This window comes from Danio aesculapii, chromosome 24, assembly GCF_903798145.1.
Source record: "Danio aesculapii chromosome 24, fDanAes4.1, whole genome shotgun sequence".
NCBI classification, from domain to species: domain Eukaryota; kingdom Metazoa; phylum Chordata; class Actinopteri; order Cypriniformes; family Danionidae; genus Danio; species Danio aesculapii.
In genome coordinates this window covers 1643035-1653034 of record NC_079458.1, presented here as the reverse complement: position 1 = coordinate 1653034, position 10000 = coordinate 1643035, and the positions used below count along the sequence as shown (strand labels likewise).

Here is a 10000-nt window from a genome sequence, read left to right as displayed (position 1 = left end):
GGAGTCACTGAATCATTTATTGAATAAATGCATTTAAAAGGATCAGTTCAATTCATGAGCAGAAGTTGCTGCTTTTATGAGGGAATCACTGATTCATTCATTAAATCAGCTCATTCAAAAGAATCAAATCAATTCATGAATAGAAGCAAGTGTTTTTATGAGGGAGACAATGCAATCATTCATAGAATCAATTCATTAAAAAGAATCAAATCAATTAGTGAATAGAAGTGTATGGTTTTATGAGGGAGTCACTGAATCATTCATTGAATCAAATAATTAAAAAGAATCAAATTAGTTAGTGACCAGAAGTGGATGCTTTTATGAGAGAGTCACTGAATCATTAAAAGAATCAACTCATTCAAAAGAATCAAATCAGTTCGTGAACAGCAGTGGTGCTTTTATGAGAGAGTCACTGAATCATTCATCTCTTGTGCACGTGTGTGTGTGTGTGTCTGTTTGTTTCTCTTTGTGTGTCTACTTCCATGTGTTTGTCTGTGTGTGTGTGTGCGCGTGTGTATGTGCATGTGGGTCTGTGCATGCGTGCGTCTGTTTTTGCGTGTGTTTTTGTGTCCATGTGTCACTCTTTCTCTCTCTCTGTGTGTGTGTGTGTGTGTGTGTCTGTCTCCTTCTGCCAGTGCACTCTGAGCCTCCACATGAGCATCATGTCTATCTAGTGAACGTCTTCATGCTAACAGATCTTCATGATGCTCAGACACGCTCCTCAACTGTGTGTGTGTGTTCTTGTCCAGCAGTCTCACAGGACACACACACGCACTCCAGCATCTGCCGACACACTCTTCTCATCTCCATCTCTCCGTCGTCCCGCAGAGTAATTGCTGAAAAATGTGATTGTGACTTTTTAATACTGTGGGAGATTAACAATGGTGTCCGCGGCGCTGTGTCTAATTAGCGATGCTAGGCTAATTGCAGGTTTGTGTAATTGCACTGTATCTTAAGAGTGTGTGAAGATGAAGCACCTGCTGCAGGAATTACTCTGCGCCTCATTCTGTAATTACAGGCTTTGTGTTTTTAGCTTTATATCCACAATAAGAGCTCGCGCCGCCGCTGTAATTGCGCTGGATTGTCGTCAACAATAGCGTCATAAACTCCTCACGCTCTGCTGCTCTGCGAGGTCAACACGTGAACTTGTGTTTTTGTGTTTAACGTGTCCGAATGCGAGTGATTGGCAAACTGAGATTGTGGAGAAACATTCAGAAATAAACACCGAACAAAAGAGACGCTTAGATAAATGTGTTTGGACAGATGTGTGTGTGTGTGTGTGTGTGAGCTGTTATTAGCATTCGCTGCCGATCGTGTGTTACTGAAGGTCACAAACTTACAAAACTTCTACTGCACATAATTAGAGAAAACCTGCGTTCCTTTCTTCTTCTCCAAAATAAGCAGATCTCCTGCCTATTTCTGCATTTAACACACTTTTCACTATGCATCTGTAATGTTTGCTTTCAGTTCTGCTCTTTACTTATTGTGCATCTAAAATCTCGAGTCGGAAACTTTTAATAATAGCAAGTAAAGATTTTAGATGCACACAAGAAAGTGGAGGGATTCTGAGGAGAAAACGGCACAAAATCAGACATTTAATCAGACAATTCCTGGGAAAAATGGCACACAATAAACCATTTAAATCAGAATATTCTGGGGAAAATAGCACAGATTTAACCATTTAAATCCGAAATTTCTGGTGGAGAAAATGGCACAAAATAAGTCTTTAAATAAGAAAATTCTGTGGAAAATGGCACAGATTCACACATTTAAATAAGACAAATCTGGAGGGAAAAATGGCACAAAATATAAGTCATTTAGTAAATTTTGGGCGAACATGGCAAAAAATGAACAATTTAAATCAGAAAATTCTGGGGTAAAACATGTCTCAAAATCAGCCATTTAAATTGACAAATTCTGTTGGGAAAATGGCACAAATTAAAACATTTAAATCAGAATATTCTGGGAAAAATAGCACAGATTTAACCGTTTAAATCAAAAATTTTTAATGGAAAAATAAATCTTTAAATAAGAAAATTCTGATGGAAAATGGCATAAAATAAGTCATTTAAATAAGGAAATTCTTGGGGAAATGGAACAAAATAAACCATTTAAATTAGAAATTTCTGGTGTAGAAAATGGCTCAAAAACAGCCATTTAAATCGAACATTCTGTGGAAAATGGCACAGATTCACTTGTTTAAATAAGACAAATTTGGAGGGAAAATAAACCTTTAAATAAGAAAATTCTAATAATAATAATAATAATAATAATAATTCCTTACGTTTACATAGCGCTTTTCTAGACACTCAAAGCGCTTTACACATTGGGGGGAATCTCCTCCTCCACCACCAGTGTGCAGCATCCACCTGGATGACGCGACGGCAGCCATATTGCATCAGACCACACACCAGCTGATTGGTGGAGAGGAGACCGAGTGATGAAGCCAATTATCATATGGGGATGGTTAGAAAACCATGATGGACAGAGGCCAAATTTGGCCAGGATGCCGGGGTTAAACCCCTACACTTTTTCGAAAGACATCCTGGCATTTATAATGAGCACACAGAGTCAAGACCTCGGTTTAACGTCTCATCTGAAAGACAGCGCCGACTGAGCAGTATAGTGTCCCCTTCACTATACTGGGGCATTAGGACCCACACAGACCACAAGTTGAGCGCCCCCTGCTGGTCTCACTAACTCCACTTCTGGCAGCAACCTAGCTTTCCCATGTGGTCTCCTATCCAGGAACTGACTGGGCGCAGCCCTGCTTAGCGTGAGTGGGCAACCATTTTAGGGTTACAGAGAGCGAGCTGCCGGCTAAATTCTGGGGAAAAATGCACAAAATAAACCATTTAAATTAGGATTTTTTAAAAGGAAAAAGGGCACAAAATAAGTCATTTAGTTAAGAATTTTCTGGTGTAAAATGGCACAAAATAAACCATTAATATCAGACAATTCTTGTGAAAAATGACACATATTGAGTAATTTAAGTCTTTAAAATTCTGGAGGAACATTGCACAAAATAAGTCTTTAATTAAAAGAAAAAATCTGTTATTTATATCAGAAAATACTGTGGTAAAGCTGCACAGAATCAGTGACTGAACGCAGAACGCGTCTCTCCATGAGCTGATATGCCGGGGGTGATTTTACGATCTCCTGAAATGATGGAGAATCTCATAAAAGTATAATTAGATGCCGGCGAGCGTTGGCTAAACGACAGCAGAAGGAAAATCAATTAGATTGGCCTAATAAAGTGATCCGTGTGCTCGCTGTCGTCCGCTAATCATTCATTACATTTGCTCTTTTGTCCAGGCTGCATTGACAGTGTCTCAATCAGGTTCTCCTCAGCAACGTTTACAACTTCAGGAGCCGTAATGAAGTGGGAACGTGCCAGAAATGAACAGCGCATTACTATGGACATATCCTGTTATCATTGCATTGTGTCTTTAAAACCATATGCAAATTCATCCATTTTCCTACAGCTTAGTCCTATTATTCATCAGGGGTCGCCACAGTGCAATGAACTATTCCAGCATATGTTTTACACAGCGGATGTACTTCCAACTGCAACCCAGTACTGGGAAACACCCATACACACTCATTCACACACACACACTCATACACTACGGTCAATTTAGTTAATCAGTTCCCCTATAGCGCTGATCAGAATAGAGACTGGAATAAACGTGTAACGCCTCGGTGTCTGTGTTGAAGCTGATGCTGACGATCGTCTGTGTGTGTGTGTGTGTGTGTGTGTGTGTGTGTGTGTGTGTGTGTGTGTGTGTGTTTCAGCTGGTGTTTGAGGTGGTGGCGTCAGGTGATCGGGGTCTGCTGGCCGTCAAAGGAATCTCTCGCCAGGGTCATCAGTGCAGTAAGTACACACACACACACACACACACACACACACACACACACACACACACACACACACACACACACACACACACGCTCTGCATTTGCTTTGAAAACAGATTAAAGCACAGGGTCCTGCAGGGCTTCACAAACACTGCAATCCCACAATCCTCTCTGTTCTGTGTGTGAAGATGATCAGAAACACAGTCAAACACACACAGTTGCACATCTTATTTTGGGCTTTTTGTTGTTTTTGTGTTAATGGTCGTGTGTGTGTGTGTGTGTGCGTGTGTGTGCGTGCGTGTGCGTGCGTGTGCGTGCGTGTGCGTGCGTGTGCGTGCGTGTGCGTGCGTGTGCGTGCGTGTGCGTGCGTGTGCGTGCGTGTGCGTGCGTGTGCGTGCGTGTGCGTGCGTGTGCGCGTGTGTGCGTGTGTGCGTGTGTGCGTGTGTGCGTGTGTGTGTGTGTGTGCGTGTGTGTGTGTGTGCGTGTGTGTGTGTGCGTGTGTGTGTGTGGAGACCCAAATTACTCAGAATAAATAAACACATGTTGAAATATATCAATAAGTTGTTAAATACAAGTTTTAATTATTAAAAGCATTCATAAATGGATTCATAAATTAATAAATAATGTATTATTTTTTAATTATTGTAATAAATTTTATTTAATTAGTTTTAATGTGTTTTAATTATTCTGCAATTATATAAATATATATATATATATATATATATATATATATATATATATATATATATATATATCGATTTATTGTGTGATTATTGATGTAATTATTTATTAATTTATTGATGTAAAATATGAATATATGTAAATATGTATATAAAAATGCATAAATTTATTTCATTTTGAGTAATTTGTCCCTGGTTAATGTCATCTAATGAGCTGTTGTATGATATATGATGCAACATTTCTGACTGAAAGGAATATTTAATCAGAATATGCTTAATTCTGTCATCATTTATTGTGCTTTATGTTTCTATATTCATCTGACTGGTTTAATGACATTTCTATAGAGGTGTGAGCCTATACTGGTCTCACGGTTCGGTTATGATTATCATGCATCGATTCGGTTCAATTCGATATCGTGGTGCATCACGGTGCATTGATGATGCTTTCCATACACAGTGTTGTATTTTGGGGGGTGGCTATAACAAGCTGTCTGTATAAACACACACACACACGTGGAGGTTCATTTATTCAATTCATTTGATTCATTTAAATTATTATTATTATAGTTATTATTATTCATTTAAATTAGTTGTGCAAGAAATAGAAATTAATCAATTAATTATTATTATTATTATTATTATTATTATTCATTTAAAGGAGATTAATTTAAATTATTATTATTTTTTTTTTTTATTCATTTAAATTAGATTTTAATTTAATAAATGTATATAAATTGTGCAAGAAATAGAAATTAATCAATTAAATATTATTATTATTATTATTATTCTTTTAAAATAGTTCATTTAAATTACTATTATAATATTTTCATTTATTTAAATAGTTAATAAAAATAATAATCATTTTTATAAATATTATTAATTTAAATTTGGTTTTAATTAAATAAATATTGTATTTAAGTTGCACAAAAAATAGAAATTAATTTATTAAAATCATTTTAATTAGGTTTTTTTATTATTATTGTTGTTCATTTAAATTAGATTTTAATTTAATAGATAATGTAAACAAGTTGCACAAGAAATAGAAATGTATTTATTTAAATAATTAATTAAATATTATGATTCATTTAAATGAGGTTTTATCTAATAATAAATAATATATATAAGTTGCACAAGAAGTAGAAGTGAATTTATTGTAATTAATTTATAATTAAATTGTGGTGTATGCATAGTAATTGTCAGTGTACATTGTAATATATGAAATAAAATATCCTGAATTATTTGAAAATGCTGTATAGTTGAAAATAACCTCCATATCTGGCTTCATTCTAAATATTTTTTTAATTGATTTGTTTTTGATTCATTTTATTTTCCCAAAAATAATAATTTATGTAATTTAATTTTTTTATTTATTTAAATTTATTATTATAAATTACCAAAATGTAATGGTGTGTTTTGTTGAATGTCCCGCAGGCGCTTTATTAAACATCATAAACAGGGCTGATGATGATGACAGATATGAAGTCTTACGGCATCCTGATCCTCTAATTAATAATAGTCTGTAAATGTGGCGTATAACTCGATTCATCAGCTGATAAATGAAGCCTGGTGAATGTTGAAGGATGTTTGACCTTCATCCGTCTGTTTTATTCTTTCATTCATCACTCATTTAGTCTTTCTTTACTTTCTTACAAGAGAGGCCGGAAAAACTGAGAAGCGTTGCATTATTATTGCTGCTAATATTATTATTATTTATTAATTATATTATTATTCTTTATATTACTATTATATTATCTCATTTTTAGAATTTAATCATAGTGATAATTCTTCTTATTATTATTATTCTTATATTACAATTACATTACATTATCTCATATTATTATTATTATTATTATTATTATTATTATTATTATTATTAGTCATTATTTTATTATTTTCATCTTTATTTATATTACTATATATACTATTACTATATACTTTATTTCATTATATAGAATACATAATAATAATAATAATAATTACTATATAATATTAATTATTATTATTATTAATCATATTATATTGTTATTATTATTAGTTATTCTTTTTTTACTATTATTATTATTATTATTATTATTATTATTATTACTGTTATTTATTAATTATATTATGATAATAATTATTATTATTTTTATCATCTTTATTATTATTATTATTATTTTATTATCTCTTATTATTATTATTATTTATATTATCTTATTATTATTATTATTATTATTATTATTATTATTATTATTATTATTATTATTATTATTATTATTACTATTACTATTACTAATATATTCTCATTATACAATAATAATAATAATAATAATAATAATAATAATAATAATAATAATAATATAATATTAATTATTATTAATCATATTATTATATTGTTATTATTATTATTAGTTATTCTTTTTTGCTATTATTATTATTATTATTATTATCATTACTGTTATTTATTAATAATATTATGATAATAATTATTATTATTTTTATCATCTTTATTATTATTATTATTATTATTATTATTATTATTATTATTATTAGTTATTAGTATTCTTTATATTACTATTATATTATTTCATTATATAGTAATAATAATAATAATATAATTACTTTTATATTATTGGTTTTTATAGTGGTATTAGTAGTGGTAGTAATAGTATTAGTATTATCATTAGTATTATTACTCTAATGCATCTACATTTAATTTTTCTTTTCACTTTTTTGGTTTAAATCACTCATCTCAAAAAATAATGTTAAAATTGTAATACAGAAGCACAGTTAAATTAATATGTGGAGTAGTTATACATATATATATTTCTCTCTGTTAAACAGAAATTAGGGAAAAAAACAACTATATAAGCAGTAATGTACTATGTTAAACAATTTGACAACATTTTTTTGTGTGAGTTTTTGTGATGCATTAAAAAGTAAACTGAAGCAGATTTCTCATCTGTAAGTCCTTTTTTAAGTAGCATTTCATCTCCTTTATCATTATATTGTGTGATTTGTGTGTGTTTTTGTCCTCATGGCCGGTTTTCACTCAGCCTGATGTGTTTCTCTGACCTCTCCTGTTCTCTAAGTGCTGTGTCTGGAAACATACACACTCCTGCACACACTCTTCCACACACACTCCTCCGTACCCTTCAACCCAAAGCCCTGATCCTCTAATATCCTGATGGCAAAGTGTCTGATCCATTTTATGATTGATTCACTGCAGCTCCAGGGTGAAAGGCGTCTGGAGGAGACGATTCACTGAGTCATTTGAGTGATTCTGGAAGAACTGCTTCACTGACTCATTTGAATGATTCTGGAGGAGCTAATTTACTGAGTCATTTGAGTGATTCTATAAGAGCTGATTCACTGAGTCATTTGAGTGATTCTTTAGGAGCTGATTCACGGAGTCGTTTAAGGGATTCTTTAGGAGCTGATTCACTGAATCATTTGAGTGATTCATTAGGAGCTAATTCACTGAGCCATAAGAACTGATTCATGGAGTCGTTTGAGTGATTCTTTATGAGCTGATTCACTGAGCCATAAGAGCTGATTCACATAGTCGTTTGAGGGATTCTTTAGGAGCTGATTCACTGAGTCATTTAAGTGATTCTTTATGAGCTGATTCACTGAGCCTTAAGAGCTGATTCACAGAGTCATTTGACGGATTCTTTAGGAGCTGATTCACTGAGTCATTTGAGCGATTCTTAATGAGCTAATTCACTCAGCCATAAGAGCTGGTTCACAGAGTCATTTGAGTGAATCTTTAGGAGCTGATTCACGGAGTCGTTTAAGGGATTCTTTAGGAGCTGATTCACTGAATCATTTGAGTGATTCATTAGGAGCTAATTCACTGAGCCATAAGAACTGATTCATGGAGTCGTTTGAGTGATTCTTTATGAGCTGATTCACTGAGCCATAAGAGCTGATTCACATAGTCGTTTGAGGGATTCTTTAGGAGCTGATTCACTGAGTCATTTAAGTGATTCTTTATGAGCTGATTCACTGAGCCTTAAGAGCTGATTCACAGAGTCATTTGACGGATTCTTTAGGAGCTGATTCACTGAGTCATTTGAGCGATTCTTAATGAGCTAATTCACTCAGCCATAAGAGCTGGTTCACAGAGTCATTTGAGTGAATCTTTAGAAGCTGATTCACTGAGCCATAAGAGCGGATTCACAGAGTTGTTTGATTCTTAATAAGCTGATTCACTGAGCCATAAGAGCTGATTCACAGAGTCGTTTGTGGGATTCTTTAGAAGCTGATTCACTGAGTCATGTAAGTGAATCTTTAGGAGCTGATTCACTGAGCCATAAGAGCTGATTCACAGAGTCGTTTGAAGGATTCTTCAGAAGCTGATTCACTGAGTCATGTAAGTGAATCTTTAGGAGCTGATTCACTGAGCCATAAGAGCTGATTCACAGAGTCGTTTGAAGGATTCTTTAGGAGTTGATTCACGGAGTCATTTTAGTGATTGTGATTTTGTGTGTGTTTGTGTGTGTCCGTCAGTGAACACGCCTCATTTCCTGCACATCAAAGGTGTGGAGGTGAACGCGCGACAGACGGCCACATTCCAGTGCACCATCAACGGCCAGCCCAAAGACCACCTCAACTACAAACTCTGGCTGCAGGTACACACACATGCGTATATAACACACACACATTTAACATAAATAACATAAGCACACATATACACACACACACACACACATGCATAATATATGCAAACAAACAACAAACACACACACATATATAATACATGCCCTTACACACACATAACATGCGCACAGACATGCATACTTTGTGTTTCTGTCATGTGTGTGTGTGTGTGTGTGTATGATTGTGTACAATAAATATATGTGTGTGAGTGTGTGTATGTGTGTTCAGGGTATTTTTGTGTGTGTCCTGCTTCTCATGTTCTGTGTAAATGTGTGTGTGTAGGCTCTTGGTGTGTGTATCCTGCTCCTAATGTTGTTGTTGTGTGTGTGTGTGTGTGTGTTCAGGGTATCGGCGGCCGTGAGGCTGTGATGAAGGACAGTAAGCCGGTAAACTCCAGACGTTACACCGGCAGCTTCGACATCCTCAACACCACCAAAGCAGATTCAGGACGCTACCGCTGCATCGTGCGCTCCGACAGCGGGGTGGGCGTGTCCAGCTACGGGGCGCTCGTGGTCAAACGTGAGTCACACAAACACACACAGAGACACACACACACTATATCTGTTGGGATTCTCCACTGTGGTGTTTGTTCTCCTCTAATGAATGAGCGGCGCCTCAGAAGACCAAGACCAAACGTAATAAACACGGTGGTGAGATGGGAGCACAGACAGATGCTCAAGACAGTTCTGGAGGGAATAATAATACTGAAGCACTGTGATGATGGAGTGACGGAGGGCTGAGGCCTTTTACAATCAGCACAACAACATTTCACATCTGACACAATAGAAAGCTGGAAACCAACGTTAATGACGCAAAGACCC

The 10000-nt window shown here is 34.6% G+C and overlaps 1 protein-coding gene across 8 annotated transcripts in view; it reads left to right on the top strand.

Moving 5' to 3' along the window:
- ptprma (protein tyrosine phosphatase receptor type Ma) overlaps nucleotides 1–10000 on the top strand; it is a 331270-nt gene that overhangs the window by 123344 nt on the left and 197926 nt on the right. For all 8 annotated transcript variants that reach the window (XM_056451138.1, XM_056451136.1, XM_056451137.1 and 5 more), the window contains exons 4-6: nucleotides 3796–3874; nucleotides 9030–9151; nucleotides 9524–9698. In XM_056451138.1, the coding sequence (XP_056307113.1) occupies nucleotides 3796–3874; nucleotides 9030–9151; nucleotides 9524–9698 (376 nt within the window). The remainder of the gene's footprint in view (nucleotides 1–3795; nucleotides 3875–9029; nucleotides 9152–9523; nucleotides 9699–10000) is intronic.